The sequence below is a fragment of the Falco peregrinus genome, assembly GCF_023634155.1.
Source record: "Falco peregrinus isolate bFalPer1 chromosome 12 unlocalized genomic scaffold, bFalPer1.pri SUPER_12_unloc_1, whole genome shotgun sequence".
Classification (NCBI taxonomy): Eukaryota; Metazoa; Chordata; class Aves; order Falconiformes; family Falconidae; genus Falco; species Falco peregrinus.
The window spans coordinates 219,293-238,333 of NW_026599548.1; the positions used below are offsets into that span (position 1 = coordinate 219,293).

Here is a 19,041-nt window from a genome sequence, read left to right on the forward strand (position 1 = left end):
GTTTGGGGGTGTGGAGAGTTCTGGGACCCCCGGAAGGGGGGTAAGGTTTGGGGCGGGGGGGGGGTTGGGGGGTGTGGGACCCCCGGGGGGGCTGTGGGGGCTGACGCTGCCCCCCCAGAACCCACCGTGCCCCCCCGGGGCCGTGGCTGCCGTCTCCTTCGGGGCCTCGTGGTGGGGGCGGCCCTGGCGGGGGGGCTCTGGTTCGTGCACGGCCGCACAGGTGGGGGACCCCCCGTGACCCCCCTCCCCCCCCGTGACCCCCCTCCCCCCCCGTGACCCCCCCCCTCAGTGACCCCTCCCCCCACAACCCCTCCGGGACACCCCTGGGATCCCCCCCCCCCCCCCAGTGATACCCCCTCCATAGGGACCCCCCCGTGACCCCCCCCCCTCAGTGACCTCCCCCCCCCCGCCCACCCAGTGACACCTCCCCCATAACCCCGCCGGGACCCCCCTCCAATGATACCCCCCTCAGGAAACCCCCGACAGACACCCCCCCCCCCCAATAATCCCCCCTCCCCCAAATACCCCCCCACCATCATTGGGACCCCCCCAGATGCCCCCCCCCAGGGCTGTGCCCCCCTCCTACTCCCCCACCCCAAAGCACCTCAGACTCCCCAAGCCCCCCCATCCACCTGATGCCCCTCCCCCAAGCCCCCCCATAATCCACCCTGACCCCCCACCCCCCGTGTCCCCCCCTCCTGGGCTGGACCCCCCAATTCCCCCCCCCCCTTACTAACCACCCCCTCTGCCCTCAGCTGCCCCCGCCCCTCCCCCAGCTCCAGTGCTGCCCCCCAGCCCGGGGGGGGCCAGGTATGGAGGGGCTGGGGGGTACTGGGAGCACTGGGAGGGGTAACTGGGAGGTAACGTGGGGCACTGGGGGGGTAACTGCTCATATTGGGGGACACAGGGGATACTGGGAGTATGGGGGGGCACTGGAGGTGGATACTGGGAGCAAGGGGGGAGGATTGGGGGGATAGGGTAACTGGGAACACTGTGGGGGCACTGTGGGCTCACTGGCAACTCTGAGGATACTGGGAGTACTGGGGGAAGCACTGGGGGGGGGGGTGTAGGACCAGGAGTAACTGGGAGCACTGAGTGGGGTGTGATGGGAGGGTAACGGAACACTGGGGGGCAGTCAGTAGGACTAAGGGTAACTGGGAGCACTGGGGGTGGGGTGGGATGTGGGTAACTGGGAGCACTGGGTGGGGGTGGGATGGGGGGTAACTGGGAGCACTGGGAGATTGGACCAGGGATAACTGGGAGCACTGGGGGATTAGAAGGTAGGACCAGGGGTAACTGGGAGCACTGGAGAGCTGGGATGCAGGTAACTGGGAGCACTGGGGGGTTTGGGGGTAGGACCAGGAGTAACTGGGAGCACTGGGGGTTACTGGGGACACCAGCCTGCATGTCCCCCCCCCAGCTCCGACCCACCCTGAAGCCGCCTGCGGCCAGGACCCCCCCGGCAGCCCCCTGAGCCCAGCCCCCCCGGGCCCCCTCCCCCCCCGGTTCCCCCCCAGGGGGCAAATAAAGGTGCTGCTGCCCCACCCCCCCCGGGTCCTGGTTTGGGGGGCACCCCCGGGGGCTGGGGGCCCCCGCCGATATTTTGGGGTGAATTCGAGGGGGTTTGGGGCCCCGCTGTCCCACAGCGTCTCTATTTCTCTGTACAGGGTATAAACAGCGAGGGGGGGGCAGGGCAGGGACCCCCCCAAACCGTCTGGGATCCGGCCGTACCGGGGTCCCCCCGTGGCTGGGATCCGTTTGTAGGGGGGAGGGGGAGGGGGGATCCAGGATCCAGCTGCTGTCCCGGATCGCACCGTGCCCACGTCACGAGGTGTGGGATCCAGCTGGGGCTGGGGTGGGGGCAGGATCCGGCCATGTCCTTGGTGGGGGTCTCAGGGTTGGGGGGGTCCCCACGTGTCCAGGGGATCACTGTGTCCAGGATCCAGTTGCGGGCAGGATCCAGCTGGGCCTGGGATCTGGCCTTGGGCTGCGTCCTGGGGGGTCCCATCGCATCCCAGGGGCTGGCTGTGTGCAGAATCTGGCCGCTCGGGGATCCAGTGGTACCCTGGGATCCCCCCGTTCAGAGGTCTGCTGATGCCTCAGGATCCCTCTGTGCAGGATCTGGCTGCTCCAGGATCCAGCAGTGCTCCAGGATCCCTCTGTTCAGGGATCCAGCGGTGCCCCGGGATCCCTCTGTGTGCAGGATCCAGCCGCTTGGGGATCCACTGGTGCCCCGGGATCCCTCTGTGCACAATATCCAGCCGCTTGGAGATCCACTGGTGCCCCGGGATCCCTCTGTGCACGTTGGCTCGGGGCAGCCCCCAGGCCCAAGACCTCCCCCCCCGCCGCCCCAGTGGGATCCTGCCCTGGGATGCTGGGGCACCCATGGGTGTCCCTGTGTCCCCCAGTGTCCCCCGGGTGCTGTGGGTGGCCCCTGGGGTCCCCCTGGGCTGGCAGGTCCCCCCGAGTTGGGGTCCCTGGGGTGTCCCCTCGGGCTCGCTGTCCCTGCTGCCCCCCCCATGTCCCCATTGTCCCCGCGGCTCAGGGTGCCCCGGGTGCCCCCTGGGTCTGGCTGGTCGCTGCCGTCCCCCATTGTCCCCGAGGTCCCCGTGGGTCACGGCGCCGTGGGTGCCCCCTCAGTCTCGCTGTCGCTGCTGTCCCCCATGTCCCCGAGGTCCCCGAGGTCCCCGATGTCCCCGTGGGTCAGGGCGAAGGGTGGCAGCTCCTCGTCCGAGGACCCCAGCGAGTCCTCGTCCCCCAGGCGTGTCCCCAGCCCCACCGCCCCGAAGGCCAGCGGCCCCCGCAGCAGCCGGATCTGCGGGGACAGGGTACAAGGGGGCAGGGGACAAGGGACGTGGGAACACGATGGGGGATGGGGCCAGGGACCAGGGGACCAGGGACAGCATGGGGACATGATGGGGTGATGGGACAAGAGGATGGGGACACGAGGGGGGACAGGAGATAAGGGGGCAGGGATGGGGTCAAGGTGACAGGGACAAGGGGACAAGGGACAAAGGGCCAAGGGAGGGGCCAAGGGACAGCAGAGAAGGGGAGGGGGGAGGAGAGAGGGGAGACACTGTCACCAGCTGTCCCCTGCCACACGGCGCGGGGACATCGCCGATGGCACCGTGGGGACCTCGCGGGTGGTGCCAGCGCTCCCCCCCCCCTCCCCCCCCCGGGCACTGTCCCCAGCGTGGCCGGCGTCGGGCCTTGGGGACATCGGGGGACACAGCCCGGGGTGACCTGGGGAGGGCGCAGGGGTCACGCCCTGCGGAAGGGTCCTGGGCCCCCAGCACCCTTGGGCGCAGGATGCGGCCCCCAGCACCCTTGGGCGCAGGATGCGGCCCCCCAGCACCCTTGGGCGCAGGATGCGGGCCCCAGCACCCTTGGGCGCAGGATGCGGCCCCCCAGCACCCTTGGGCGCAGGATGCGGGCCCCCAGCACCCGCAGGATGCGGCCCCCCAGCACCCTTGGGCGCAGGATGCGGGCCCCAGCACGCTTGGGCGCAGGATGCGGCCCCCCAGCACCCTTGGGCACAGGATGCGGGCCCCCAGCACCCTTGGGCGCAGGATGCGGCCCCCAGCACCCTTGGGCGCAGGATGCGGGCCCCAGCACCCTTGGGCGCAGGATGCGGCCCCCAGCACCCTTGGGCGCAGGATGCGGCCCCCCAGCACCCTTGGGCGCAGGATGCGGGCCCCCAAGCACCCTTGGGCGCAGGATGCGGGCCCCAGCACCCTTGGGCGCAGGATGCGGCCCCCCAGCACCCTTGGGCGCAGGATGCGGGCCCCCAGCACCCTTGGGCGCAGGATGCGGCCCCCAGCACCCTTGGGCGCAGGATGCGGGCCCCAGCACCCTTGGGCGCAGGATGCGGGCCCCCAGCACCCTTGGGCGCAGGATGCGGGCCCCCAGCACCCTTGGGCGCAGGATGCGGGCCCCAGCACCCTTGGGCGCAGGATGCGGGCCCCCAGCACCCGCAGGATGCGGGCCCCAGCACCCTTGGGCGCAGGATGCGGGCCCCCAGCACCCTTGGGCACAGGATGCGGCCCCCCAGCACCCTTGGGCGCAGGATGCGGGCCCCCAGCACCCTTGGGCGCAGGATGCGGGCCCCCAGCACCCGCAGGATGCGGGCCCCAGCACCCTTGGGCACAGGATGCGGGCCCCAGCACCCTTGGGCGCAGGATGCGGGCCCCAGCACCCGCAGGATGCGGGCCCCAGCACCCTTGGGCGCAGGATGCGGGCCCCCAGCACCCGCAGGATGCGGGCCCCAGCACCCTTGGGGCGCAGGATGCGGGCCCCAGCACCCTTGGGTGCCTTACCTCGGCCTTGAGCTCGTCGATGTGGTCCTTGAGCTGGCGGATGTACTGGGCGGCGTCGAGTGGTTGAGCTGCCCCTGGATCATCCCCTCCTCCCTCTGCGGGGGGCGCGCGGGTCAGCGGGTGCCTGTCCCTCCCCCCTCCCTGTCCCCAAGTCCCCCTGTCACCCCCTCACCCCACCCCCCGGGCCCATCCCCCCCCCGTTGTCCCCCTCCCCCGCTCACCTGGATCTCCAGCTCGGCCACGCGCTGTCGCATCTCGGCCAGGGCCGCCATGCTGTCGGCCTCGCGCAGCCGCACCGCCATCACCTCCTCCTTGCTCTGGGGACAGCCGTGTCACCCGGGTCACCCCCCGGTCAGCCAGCTCCCCCCCCCAGGGGAGGTTCCAGCCCCACCTTTGTCCCCAGGGCCAAGGGAAGGGCAGTGGAAGGGACCCTGGGGGGGACTCTGGGGGAGGGGACGTGGGGACAACATGGGAGGGGACATTGGGACCCCATGGGAGGGGACAGGAGAACACTGGGACCCCATAGGAGGGGTCATGGGGACATCATGGGAGGGGAGATGGGGACACAATGGGAGGGGACACAGGAAGGGACATAAGGTCCCAGTTGAAGGGGATATCGGGGACACCACGGGAGGGGACACTGGGACCCCACAGAGGGGACCCTGAGACCCCATGGGATGGGGATATGGGGACACTATGGGAGGGGACAGAGGGACCCCACAGGAGGGGACAGAGGGACCCCACGGGAGGGGACATAAGGTCCCCACTGGAGGGGACATGGGGACACCACAGGAGGGGACACGGGGACATCATGGGAGGGGACACGGGGACCCCACGGGAGGGGACAAGGATCTCATGTGAGGGGACATGGGGACCCTACGGGAGGGGACACAGGAGGGGACATAAGGTCCCAATTGAGGGGGACACTGGGACCCCATGGAAGGGGACATAAGGTCTCCACTGGAGGGGACATGGGGACATCATGGGAGGGGACATGGGGACCCTACGGGAGGGGACACTGGGCCACCATGGGAGGGGACACAGGAGGGAACATAAGGTCCTAATTGAAGGGGACATGGGGACCCCATGGGAGGTGAGATAAGGTCCCCACTGGAGGGGACATGGGGACCCCATGGGAGGGGACACGGGGACCCCCCGGGAGGGCTGTGGGTGCCCCGGGTGGTGCCGTGGGTGTCCCCGCCGTGTCCCCTCCGTGTCCCACCTTGCACTGGGCCTCGGCGTGTTTGCGGTGGCTCTCGCTGAGCTGCGCCTGCAGCCCCTTGCTCTGCGCCGCCGCCAGCCGCAGCTGCTCCCGCAGCCCCGCGCACGTCTGCTCCGCGCGGCCCAGCACCGTGCGCTGGATCTGGCCCTGGGGGGGGGGACAGGGCTGTCACCACCCTGGCCCCAGTCCTTGTCCCCCTGTCCCCCCGTCCCCCCATCCCCCCCAGATGGCTCCTGCAGCCCCACATACATCTGCTCCACGCGGCCCAGCACCGTGCGCTGGATCTGGCCCTGGGGAGGGGGACATCGGGGCCAGCCCAGCACCCCCGGTTCAGCACCCAGGACCCTCCAGCCCCAGCACCCCCAGCTCAGCACCCAGGACCCCCCAGTTCAGGTCCCCCTGGCCCCAGCACCCCCAGTTTCACCCCCCCCGCCCCCGGGGCCAGGATGTGGCCCGTGCTCTGACCTGCGTCTCCAGCTGCAGCACCCGCTGCCGCAGCGCCCGCAGCTCGGCCTGGGCCTGGGCCTCCCGCAGCCGCGCCGCCACCACGGCCTCTTGCAGCGCGTTGGCGTTGTTCCGCCGCGGGGACTCCTTCCAGCGCCCGCCTGCCCGGCCCGCCTGCACGCGCACCCATCAGGCACCCACCGGGCAGGCGGGGGGCCCGCGTGTCTCCCATGGGCACCCAGGTGGCAGGGTGAGGGACCCAGTCAGATGGCAGGGGACCCAGGCATCAGGACAAGGGACCCAGGTGGCCAGGAGGGGACCCAGATGTCAGGACAAGGGACCAATGTGGTCGGGAGGTGACCTAGGCATCGGCATGAGGGACCCAGGTGGCTGGGAGGGGACCCATGTGTCTGGGGGGGGCCCAGACATCGGGGGGACACAGGTGGGTGTCAGAGGGGACCCAGGCGTGCGGCTCCTTACCTGCCAGCTGTCACTGAGGTCCTTCACCTGCTGCTGCAGCTCTGTCAGCGACTTGACGGCCTCCGCCTCACGCAGCGCCAGCGCCTGCAGCTCCTCCTGCAGCCGCACCACGTTGTCCTCGTCTGGCAGCAGGCTGTTCCTCTGCGGGGACACAGGGGACATTGGTGGGGACACCCCGGGGTGGGAGCACCCTGGGGTGGGGGCATCAGATATTGGTGGGGACACCCTGGGGCAGGGACAACGTGGGGCAGCGACACTGGATGTCATCGGGGACACCTCAGGGTGGTGGCACTCGTCATCGGCAGGGACATCCCAGGGTGGTGGCACTGGGGGGTCGTCCCCCTGTGCCAGGTGGAGGTGGGGACACTCATGGGGCACTGGGGGAGATGATGGAGGATACTGGGAACAGATGTGGATCCCTGGGCACAGGGGAACCCCTGGGGACACCTGGTGTGGCACTGGGGACCCCCAGGGACAGGGGATGCCAGGTCCAGGACCTGCCGTGTGACACTCCCTGTCCTCAAGGCCACTCATGTGACACTCCCCACCCCACGGCCACCCACGTGACTGTCCCTGTCCCCAAGACCATTTGTGTGACTCTCCCCATCCCCAGGGCCACTTGTGGGACCACCCTCAAGGCCACCAGTGTGACACCCACGAGCCGTCCCCGTCACCTTCTCCATGTCGAGGACTTTATCCTGCATCTCCTTGAGGGCACCGAGGGTCTCGCTCTCCCGCAGCCGCGACTGCTCCAGCTCCGTCTCCAGGTGGGTGACAAACTCCTCGCTGAAGCGTGGGTTCCCCTGCCACCGTCCCCACCGTGTCACCCACGGGGCACAACACCTGTGTGTCCCCTGGGCTGGCCCACAGGGGTGGCACCCCACCCCCCACCCCTGAATCTGGGCTGTAGCGGGGCGTGAATGGAAGGGGGGGGGAATGTGTGTGGGATGATGGGGACATCTGGGGACATCTGGGGACACAGACCTGCTGGTCCTGCAGCTGTCGGATGGTGGTTTGGGCGCGCTGCAGGTTCTCAGTGGCCGAGGTGCAGCGTTGCTTCACCACCGCCAGCTCCCGCTTGATGATGTAGTTCTCCTCCGCCTCCTGCGCCCGTGTCACCTGGCCCTGGGGACAGCGGGGATGTGTCACAACCCCTGGTTCTCCCCTGCAGCAGCGTGTCATGAGGAGAGGGTGGCGGTGGTGGGGACAAAGAGGGGGGAGGATGGGGACATGGGGGATGCTGGGGATGAGGAGGGGGACACCAGTCCCGCAGTGGGTGAGGGGTGGGGATGAAGGGAAGGACACTGGGGACAAGGGGGTGACGCCAGCCATGGAGGGTGACACCAGCCCCACGGTGAGGTGACGACAGGGATGAGGGGGTGACACCAACCCCCCCTTTCCCCCCCTCAGTGGATGACACCTGAGTGATGCTGGCCCTGTGGCTGGTGACACTGGGGACAAGGGGGGCGACACCAGCCCCACTGCAGCTGACACCGAGGACAAGGAGGTGACACCAGCCCCGTGGGGACCTCTGGGGCCATTCTGTCCCCTCTCATACCACGACCCATGACCTTCCACTCAAAATCCATCTATTTTGGGCAAACTCATCAAAACAGCAGCTTTTACCCCATCTTGCCCAAACCCCGCCCCCCCAATGCCACCCGCGCCACCCCCCCCCACTTACCACCGAGCCCCAAAACGGGCCAACCCCCCCCATTTTCACCAACCACCCCCAAACCTTCCTTCCCCCCACCCCCCAAGGCGGGGAAGGTGCGCGGGAGCCTCCAGAAAAGCAGGAAAAAGGGCAGATTTTCCCCAAACGAGGCAGACGCAGGGAGGCCGGGAAGCAAAAGGGGGAAGAAAAGGGTTAAAACGCAGCAGAAAAGAGAAAAATAGCTATTTTTGACACTACCTGGATGAGCCTGTCGGCGAGAGCCGCGCTCTCCTGCGGCCGCCGGCGGAGAAGAGAGAGAAAGAGGGAGAGACGTAACAAGATAAACGAAGGAGACGGAGGCAGCGAGAGAAGCCGCGAGGCGGAGGCACCCGGCAACCTTCCCGCGCATCATCGGTCCCCGTTTTGGGGTGTTTTCCAAGGATTTTAGCTTTTTTCCCAGTCTCCGGGGGAAAACAGGGTGATGGTGGTATTTTGCCTTAAAACAGAATGTTACCCACCTCCCAGAGGGAGACTTTGTGTGAAAAAATGCTGAAGTAGCTGCTTGATGGACTTAAAATATCCCATTTTTGCACCAAAATGGTGCTGGGAGGGGAGATTTTGGAGGGGCGGCCCATAAAAGGGTGCTGGACCTTGTGGGATTGCACCCATGGGTGCTGGGATTTTTTTTTTGGGGGGGGTGGTGGCATGGGTGCCTCGGGGGGAGTTTGGGATGTTCCAAGGGATTTTCTGGGTGCTTCAGGGGGGTCTGAGTGCCCCCCAGGCGGGGTCTGGGTATCCCCAATAGGTTCTGGGTGCCCCCCAGGGGGAGTCTGGGTATTCCCAGGGGAACTGGGTGCCCCCCAGGCAGGTCTAGGTGCCCCCCAGGGGGGGGTCTGGGTATCCCTAGGTGGGTCTGGGTGCCCCCCGGGGGGCCTGGGTGTCCCTGGGGGGGGCTGGGTGTCCCCCAGGCAGGTCTGGGTGCCCCCCAGGCAGGTCTGGGTGCCCCCCAGGGGGCTGCTGGGTATCCCCAGGTGGGGGTCTGGGTATCCCCAGGTGGGGGTCTGGGTGCCCCCTGGGGAGGCCTGGGTATCCCCGGGGGGGGCTGGGTGCCCCACAGGCAGGTCTGGGTATCCCCAGGGGGGTCTGCATGCCCCCCAGGGGGGTCTGGGTATCCGCAGGGGTCTGGGTGCCCCCCGGGGGGGGTCTGGATATCCCCGGGGGGGGAGTTTGGGTGCCCCCTGGGGGGCGTCTGGGTATCCCCAGGCGGGGCTGGGTGCCCCCCGGGGGGGGCTGGGTATCCCCAGGGGGGGGCTGGGTGCCCCCCGGGGGGGGCTGGGTATCCCCGGGGGGGGCTGAGTATCCCTAGGCGGGTCTGGGTGCCCCCCAGGGGGAATCTGGGTATCCCCAGGGGGGGTCTGGGTGCCCCCCGGGGGAGTTTTGGGGTGCCAGCCGTGGTGCTCACCTTCTCCAGGGTTTCGATGCGCTGTTTCAGCAGGCGGTTCTCAGTGCGGAGGCGCTGAGAGGGGAAAAATGGGGAGAAATTAGCACCGGAGGGGGGTGTGGACATCCTTGGGGGGGGTCTCTAAGCCTGGGCAGTCTGGGGACAGGGGACACAGGGGTGAAGTGGCCCCAGGGATGGGCTAAGCTGTCCCTGGATGGTTCCTGTGGCCTCAGGGACGGGTCAAATGGCCCTGGAATGACTCAAACAACCCTGAAAATGGGACAAAGTGGCCCTGGGATGGCTAACGTGGCTTTGGGGACAGGCTAAGTGGCCTTGGGGACAGCTTCAAAAGCCCTGGGATGGGTGACGGTGGCCCCAGGATGGTTTAGATGGCCCTGGAGATGGCTCAGATGGCTCCAGAGATGGGCTGAACATTCCCAGCCATGGGTCCAAGTGATCCCAGGGTGGTTTACATGCCCCGGGGATGGGTAAAGTTGTCCCAGGATGGTCAAATGACCCCAGGGATGGGTCAGGTGGCTCCAGGGAGAGGCTAAGCCACCCTGAGATGGCTCAGGTAGCCCCAGGGATGGGCTACACGGTGCTGGCACGGCTCCAAGTGACCCCAGGGATGAGTCAAAGTGGCCCTGGGACGGATTCAACAGTGCTGGGGATGGGCTGAGCCATCCCAGCATGGCTCAAACGGCACTGGGAAAGGGTCAAGTGACCCTGGGATGGGCCAAAGTGGCCCCAGGTGGCTTAGATGGCCCCGAGGATGGGCTATGCTACGCCAGTGGGGTTCAGCTGGCCCTGGGGATGGGCCAAGTCCCCATGAGAGTAGCTCAAGGAGCCCCAGGATGCCAACACTTGATCTTTCTCACCTTGATCTCGATCTGCTCCTCCATCTCCTTGTTCTTGATGGCAGCGTACTCCTTCTCCAGCCTGCTCAGGACATGGGGACAGGCTGGGACATGAGGATGGGGACCAGATCCCCTGGCCCTATGCCCCACACCTGGCAGAGGAACCCCTCTCCCCATCTCACCTCTTCATCTTCTTGGGGTTGTACTTGACCTGGAAGGCCCTGAGGATCAGCTTGTCGGGGCAACTGTCGAACTGGTGTGGGATCACCTTCTGGAAGTACTGTGGGTGCAGAAATCAGCTATGAAAATCACCCCAAAAATAGGATAAATCTGCCCAAACCCACACCCTCGTTGCATAAACCCACCCCAAAATACGGCTCATCCCGTAAAGCTAAAATACAGCTCGTTGCAGAAATCCACCACAAAATACGTCCCGTTGCGTAAAACGGGCCCAAAACACATCCTGGTTTGGGTTAAATTTGCCCCGAAACACGTCCCATTGGACGAATCCGCCCCGAAACACGTCCCACTGGATAAATCCATCCCAAAACTCATCCTCTTGGAGAAATCCATGCAAAAAGATATTGTGTTGGACAAATCCACCCCAAAACACGTCCCGTTGGACAAATCTATCCCGAAACACGTCCTGTTGGACAAATCCACCCCGAAACATCTCTTGTTGACACATCCACTCTGAAACATCTCCTGTTGGACAAATCCACCCCAAAATATGTCCCGTTGAACAAATCCACCCCTAAAGCCACTGGCCCGTACCTGGGACATGCCCTCCATGTCAAGCTGGACAAGCTCAGCCTGGTTGAACTGCAGCAGCGCCATTCCCACACGGAAGACAATCTCCAGCCCCTGCAGGAAGGGTCCACACTTGATCCCATGCCATTGTCTTTCCCACCCGGGGTTTTTCTCCCCAGGAATGTTTCCACATCAAGATGGAAAATGTGGGTGTCGCCCCTTGGTGATTGATGATGTTGGCGCAGCCCCGTTACCTCGTACATGAAGATGTCGAAGACGCGCGTGGCCACAGGAAGAGGGAAGGTGGTGAGGAAGAGGGTGAGGAACCAGGAGGAGGCATACATGGAGGTGAGGAAGCTCTGTGAGCGGAAGTGGATGTTCAGCTCCGGCAACTGCTCCTGGACATAAGAAATGGAAGAAATGAAGAGGAACGGGAAATGGTGGATGGTTTTAGGAGCTATTCATGGCTGCTGAGGTTTGAACATGTTCACGAGGTCTTGTGGAGGTCTCTGAGGGGGCTCACGGAAGGTCCTCTGTGGATGGTCCCTAGGATCTCATGGATGTCCCTCAGGGCACCTCATGGATGGCCCCTGGGGCATCTCACGGAGGTGCCCTGAGGTCTCATGGATGTCCCCAAGGTGTCCTGTGCATGTCCTTGGGGGTCTCACTGATGTCCCCCTTGAGGAATCATGGATGGTCCTCAGAGCACCTCATAGATGTCCCCAGGATCTGTGTTGCTGGACATGAGCTCCATCGGAGGAATGCATTTCTCCTGAAGCTGCCACCTCACTCCAACCTCTCCCTGTCCTTGTCCCCTGGTTCTACCCGCTGGTTCCCAGCACCACGAGCATTCTGGGGGACGTGGGGTGGTGCCTACCTGCAGCATGTACTCAAACTGGTAGATGCAGAGCCCCAGCTCGGCCATGCTGGGTTTGAAGAGCTCCCGTAAGCGGTATTCCTGCATCAGCCTCACGAACACACAGAAGGCCTCTTCCTCGGGCATCTGGAGACCCAAAGGGACATGAATTTCCCCTTAAACCTCTGCTGGCAGTTCTGGATGCAGAGCCTCTTCCCAGCAGGTGATGGGATGGGATGGGATGTGCCAGGAGCCATCCCTGGGTGAAGGAGGATACTAATGGGGGATTTAAACCCATCAGGAGAACGTGGGATGGTGGGAACAAGACCATTTTGTTCCTTAGGATCAAGAAAAGGTCTCCCGTTTCCCAACCAGGCCAGCAGCTCCTCCTCGCTCAGGGTTTGTCACAAACCTGCATAAGCAGCAGTCCCACGATGAAGGCGCTACCTTGGCAGTATCCAACCTCCCGGTCCACCAGTGAATAGGCCTGGAAGAAGGAAAAAAATTCAAAATAAACCTACGTGTGAGCAGGGGGATTGGACCAGGTCAGAATTCCCGCTGGCTGGGGGAGGCCAGCGGTGGGAGGGAAGCCTTGACCACGGAAAAGAGGGTTTTTTTTGGTCGACAACACCACCTGTGAACACGATGTGGCTGCAAACTTGAATTTGGACCCCCCCCAAAAGCCTCAATTACCCATTTCTTCATTCAGATGACAACTCAAACGTTGTGATGTACATGTCAAAATGAAAACTGAGTTTTGGGATGGATGGAGTAGTACAGAGGAAACGCCGCAGGAAAAAAAACCCGAGGTCCCTTTGTGAAGCAAGGGCTGTCACGCTGCGAAAAGCGGTTCCAGGAGTTTGTGGTGGAAAGCAAACCCCTCCAAAATTATAATCCAGCAAAACCAGCTTCAAAACCCAAAGGGATATCCTGGCTGTGACCAAGACCCTGTGCCGCTTGAGGAAAGACGTTACCTTCATGACGTTGAAGAGCACCTCCTGGCCCAGACTGTCCTGGCCCTTGAAGAACTCGTGTTCGGGATAGGTGCGGGCGATATCCCGTCGGATGAGCTTCTCGCAGGGAGAGGACATCTTGAGTAGCTCTGAGTATTGGTTTTTGACGGGCATGTCGGTGGCGCTGCAGAGCAGCTGCCAGACGATGGCACGGAAATGGTGAGGGATCCCTTTGCGGATGAGCTCCTGTGGGAAAAACGGGGCAAAAACCTGAGAAAATGGCTTTCAAGAAGCTGGGGAAGCTCCTCATGGATGGGGGAGGCACCACCCTGGAAGGCCAGTGCAGGTTTTTGCCGGAGGGTTTAAAATACCATTCAAACTAAAGCAGCGCCCTCACCTTCAGCAGCTTCTCCTTCTTCTTGCGCCACTCGTCCCACTCGTTGACGATGCGGCCCCAGAGGATCCAGGTGTCCTCCTCGAGGTGGCTGAGGTTGGAGGAGGCCGAGGAGCTGGAGACCAAGGACGAGCCGCTGTTCCGTCGTGAGCCATTCATGGAGCGCATTGACTTGGAGTCGGCCTCCAGTAGCCTGCGAGAGACACAGGTAGCGCCCCCCAAAAAAAAAGACAAGACAGCCCCCCAAAACCATCCCAGAAAAGGAGATACTTCCCTCAAACAGCCCCAAAGGAGAAGCGATTCTACAAAATCCTGCTCCAAGAGGAGCAGTTCCCCAGAAACCACCCCGAACGAGGAGATCTTCCTCCAAAACATCCCTAAGAAGGAGAGATTCCCTCCAAACCGCCCCGAAGGAAGAGAGATTCACCCAAAATGCCCCAAAGGAGGGGAAAGTCCTCCAAAACCACACCAAAAAAGGCGATATTCCCCAAAACGACCCCAAAATAGCACCCGGCTGGGCTGTTTGTCCCAGCCAAATGTTGACAGCTGCCTGGGGACGGTTTCTTTAATCAATTTGCTTAAACAACGGATTCACGATGGGCTTTTTTCTCAGCACAAATTTGCTTCAAAACACCTTGGGAAGGAAATTTTCACTTCAGGGCTTGATTTGAACACCGGTTTGAAGGCTGGGGATGGAGCTTTTTGCCCAGCATCGCGGCCAAGTGAACCTCAGGGTTCGTTTCCCATCCAGAGCGGGTTTAAAACCCACCACCCAAGCGGGTGGGTTTATTCTTTAGGATTTATTATTTCCCAACAACCATTTCCTTGCAAGATTCCCCTTTGCCTGCCTGAACGAGCAAAGCCGGCTGTTTTCAGAGCAAAATAGAAATTTGAACATAAGAAACTGCATGAAAATAGGTGAAAATAAAGGTGAAAATTAAAAAAAATGGTGGGTTTTTGCCCCGGTTGGAGCAATGCTTGGGGAAGTGGCTCGTTGATGTCCAGCCTCTGATTTTAAGGGAAATATTTGGATAAAAAAAGGATGATAAAGAGAGCGAATGGGGTGCGTAACACCTGGAACTCACCGGTTTTGCTCCTCCAGTTTCGCCAGCAGCTCCAGTTCGTCGGGGCTGAGGTTTTCCGAGTCGGAGGTGGGCGAACATGCCGGGGCTGAGTTGACGGAGGAGAGGGCTTCGTGGGAGGACGAGTCGGGGCTGACAGCCGGCGATGCCATGGCGGCGGGGGCCGGCGGTGGGCCGAGCCCGCGGGGATTTCGGGGGTCTCACCTGGAAAAGCGAGCGCCGGCGTGAGCGGATGCGAGCATCGCTCCATTTGCACCAAGACAGTCACTTAATTCCCTAAAAAAAAAAAAAAAAAATCCCCGACCATTTAAGCCCAGTTTTCACATCAAGCCAGGTCTAAGCGCATCCTCCTGTGTTTGCCCAAAATCAGTCGAACTAAATTAGCCTAAAAACTGGGATTAAGCCCAGTGAACCCTCATTTTGGGAAGGAACGGGTCAATGCGGGAAGAGAGCATTTACGGAAAGCCGGCCCTGCTGTGGATTTGCTGTAGGGGTTGACAGCACCCAGTTTGCCCATTTTGGTGGGGTTTTATGGAAAAATGCCTCCCTGGGGAGGAATGAGTCTCGGTTTGGGATTGCAGGGACTGGCAGAAATGGGGTGGAAAATGGTGGGTTGAAGAGTGCTGCAAAAAGAAGGGTTCAAGCGGCGTCTCCAGAGATTTGCTGGAGGATGGACAAGGACTGGGATCCCTCAAGGATGCTCTGGCCTTTTTTGGGCTGAAAAACTCTCCTTTTGGTGAAAAAAATGCTGCTGGAGACTGGCAAAATGAGCCCTCAGCCACTGCTGTGGTTAAAGGTGAAGAAAGCGGAGAAAAGAAATAAAAAAGCTGCAGCACCTGAAGGATACACCATCAATGTGTGATTTACCTGATTTGGGCTTAATTTGCCCTCTGCGCAGATCAAACTATAAATCGGGGAGGTTTTAACCATAAAGCCATGTTCTGATCCCTTTTTCCAGTGGAAAAATTAACCGGTACAGCAAAACGAGCTCCGAGGAAAGCAGAGCAATGAAGGGGCGTTGGGCAAGCACAGCCATGCCGCCAATGGGGAAAATCCCACATTCTTTGGTTAGTTTTCCAGAAACAGCAAAATTTAACAGGGTGGCTTCGGGGCAAGCAGGGAGAATCGGGTCAATCATTAATGGGATCACGTGGATTTGCTTGTTAAGCAGGAAATTTTATAAAGTGGAGGGAAAAAAATTTTAAAAGCGCCTTGATTATATTTAATTCAGCCCATGCTGCTCATCACGGGACAGGGCTTTCCCAGCAGTGCCTTTGTCTCCAGGCCAGCCATTAATTTATTTTCTATAATTAATATTTCCCTGCAAGACCTTGCTGCCCGATATCACCCAAAATACTGTTTTAAGGAAAAAAAAAAAAAAGAAAATAGTGAGTGCCACCGATGCAAAATTCTACGTTACTGATCAAACAGCAGCCGCAGCACAACCTGCCAGGGTTCAATGGGCTGCAAAAACGTCCTGAAATGGCGTTTTAGGAAAATGTTCATTTCCACACCAGTGCAGGGCGGGGATAAAAGCAACAACCGCCCGTGGATGAGCATGGGATGGCCGAAACGTATGATTTCAACCCCAAAATGAAGCGGGCAAATGGTTTATGAGAACCAGAAAAAAACAGGTGGAAACGGGGAAAAAAGAGATGCAAAGGCGGGTTGGAATTTTTCTTTTTTTTTTTTTTTTTTTTTTTGGGGGGGGTGAAATCCTGTTAGTTTTCCAGCGTGGAGGGGGGAGGAGCTGGTGACCGTCATCCTCAAGGGTTCCCACCACGCTGAGAGCTCATTCTGAGGTGACGGGTAACAAAATTTGCTGAAGTTGTTTGAATTTGGAGGAAAAAAGAAAAAAAAAAGTCCTGGGTGTAGTCAAAGGCGCTGAGAAAATTGGGGGGGGAAATGGTGGAAATGGTCCTGGAAATGCCACCACGGCGCCCCGGCTCTGTTTTGAGGAAACTGGCCCAGGAAAGGGCTTGGATGATCCTGATTTCAGCCCGTTTGTGATGGTGAGTTAATAAAAAAATAACTTTCCCGGTGCGACGGGGTGCTGCGGAGTCCTCGAGGTCCCCGCGTGTCCCCAAAGTCCCTACGCGTCGCCGTCACATTACTCATTTTTCTCCCAAAATACCATTGTTGGGCCAAAGCGCTGTAAAAAAAGCCCAATTTCAGCAAGATGTCAAGGCACCAACCTCGAGCCAGAGCGTTTTTGGGAGGAAAAGGTGAAAATTTCCCCCCTCGCGCTTAAAATCTGCTGATTTGTTGCTTTTTTGACCCATTTTTGCAGCTTTTCTGGGGAGCTTCATACCGTTTGCGCCTTTTCTGCCCCTTCCTATGCCTTTTCAGTGCCGTTTTATGCCTTTTCCGCCCATTTTTGCAGCGTCTGTCAGTGTCATTTTGCACCTTTTCCACCCCGTTTTCACAGTATTTTCTACGCCGTTTCCTCGGTGTCTCTCGGTGCCGTTTTGCACCATTTTTGCGGCGTCTCCGAGCTGTTTTTAACCGCCTCTCAAAACTTCATCGAAGCAGGGATTCACCCCCCATTTCAGCAGCAATTTTGTGGAGGTGCCGGGTAGTGACTTTCCAGCAAACACAAACCATCAAAAATCCACCAATTTGCCCTAAACCCCGCTTACTAACATCAAAAACGAGCCAGACAAGGGAAAAAAAGAACGAATAAACCAACAAATATTTCAGCAGGACGTTCTCAAGGTTCATTAAAATCCGCAGTTGGCGGAAAGAGGAGGAAAATGGATAAAAATGGGTTTAAACAGCACAGGTTTTGCCACTGGCGGGAATGAAACAGGTGCAAATATTCAGCTAAAATCCCCCCAAAATACCACCAGATTTAAAACTGATCAAAAGCCACCAAAAACTGAACTGAATTTAGCACCAAAACGGAGCGAGGAAACTCCTCCCCGCCCCGCCCCCCCCGCTCAGTACCAGCCACCAAAATGTATTTCCAAATGTGGTTTTGGGGGGAAAACCAACCCAAAATGCCACTCGGGTGGTGATTTTTGTGGGTTTTGCAGTCCTAACTTGGGTGAAACAAGCCCAGAAAATGGGAAGGTTTGGTGGTTTGGGGGGATTTTTCACCAAAATAGGGTGGGTTTTTTTTTTCCCTCCATCCAGGCTGCTGGCGGCAGCAGGTATTAAACGACGCCGGCAGCTCTGACGGATGGCAAACCAGCAGAAAAGGGGGTGGGGGGTAGGGGAAATTAAGAAAGGAGGAGGAATTTGGGGGAAAAACCTGTCATTTGATGGGAAACCCGAGTCATCCCGGCGGAGCTAAAATCCCTGGGTTTGAACCCAAAAGGAGAGGCGTGTCGGGGATGGCACAAAGCCGCTGCTCCAGGGGCTGCCGCCACGGCTGCTCCATCTTCTGGGCGGCTGCAGAGGGGGGTGGGGGGGGGTGGGGGGTGTTTTGGTGGGTTCCCAGGGACCACCCCCAAACCCCCTCCCCACGGATGGGGGGCACAGGGATGGTGGTGGAGAGGGTGGGTGTGCGCTGGGTGGGTGGGGGAGTGTGATTAAAGCCCCCCCCTCTAATAAATGACATCTGGGGGATGATGGCTGTGATAGGGGGGGCCCAGCTGCCTGCTGCAGCTGCCCCCCCCCCTTTTTTTTTCAACCAAACCCTCATTGTTTTAAGGCAAACTAAGGGACAATACCCTCTGCACAACACCCCCCCCCCCCCAAGCTGCAGTGCTGGGGGGCCCCAATAAAAGATGGGAACAGGGGGTGACCCCCCGCAGTGACCCCCTCTATGGGGGGAGGCATCCTTAATGCCTCCCCATGGCGTTTGGGGGGCACCCCCAATGCCCCCCCCCCTTCATGGTGGGGGGCACTCTTGTGGTTTTATCCAGGGGGGTGTAAACCTACAATTACCCCCCATAAGTGGGGGGCAACCCCATTCACCCCCTTAGTCTGGGGGGGAGCACCCCCACAGTTACCCTATAGTCCTGGGTGGGGGTTACCCCCAGCCACCCCCATAACCAGGGGGGGATTATCTCAATGCCCTCCCCATACGGGGGGTCCCCCCAGTTCTCCCCCAGCTGGGGGGGGCTGGGTGGCAACACCAATATACTTCCCTCATAGCTGGGGGGGAATATTTACCCCAAATCCCCCCCTCCCCCCCAGCATCACCCCTATAGGCACCCCCCCTCCCCAGACTCGAGGTGCGCTTCACCCCCAGTATCCCCCCCAGGGGGTCACCCTCAAATATACCTGCCCCCTGGGGAGGGGGGTTACCTCCAATCCCCCCCGCCCCAGCCTTAGGGGGGTGATTACCCCTCACAGCCTCCCCCCCTTGGGGGGGCACCCCCCATCCCTGAGGGAAGGAGCCCCCCCCCCCCCTCCGAGGGGGCGGGTCGTCCCTCCCCGCCCCTCCTACCTGCGAGGCGCTGCCATGGCGACCGCCGGCTGCCTCCGAGGGGGGGGCCCGCGGCGCCCCCCCGCCGCTACCGCCGCTGGGAGCCGAGCGGGAGCCGCGGCCGCCGCGGGCCCCGCCGCTGCCATGGGGGGACCCGCCGCCGCCGCCGCCGCCCTGACTGACACGGACTGACAGGTGGCCCCGCCCCTCAGCCAAT

The 19,041-nt window shown here is 61.4% G+C and overlaps 1 protein-coding gene across 1 annotated transcript; it reads right to left on the bottom strand.

Moving 5' to 3' along the window:
- Nucleotides 1-2,509: 2,509 nt before the first annotated feature.
- LOC101924048 (EVI5-like protein) lies at nucleotides 2,510-19,017 on the bottom strand. The gene is given in 21 exon segments (XM_055793137.1): nucleotides 2,510-2,815; nucleotides 4,317-4,375; nucleotides 4,378-4,411; nucleotides 4,538-4,633; nucleotides 5,539-5,685; nucleotides 6,004-6,156; nucleotides 6,463-6,603; nucleotides 7,137-7,265; nucleotides 7,447-7,587; nucleotides 8,375-8,407; nucleotides 9,579-9,632; nucleotides 10,436-10,496; nucleotides 10,597-10,694; nucleotides 11,189-11,278; nucleotides 11,419-11,562; nucleotides 12,042-12,167; nucleotides 12,433-12,507; nucleotides 12,995-13,219; nucleotides 13,371-13,560; nucleotides 14,453-14,653; nucleotides 18,846-19,017. Coding segments are annotated over 20 exon segments (2,346 nt in total). The 5' UTR covers nucleotides 14,602-14,653; nucleotides 18,846-19,017; the 3' UTR covers nucleotides 2,510-2,614.
- Between the last annotated feature and the right edge of the window lie 24 nt (nucleotides 19,018-19,041).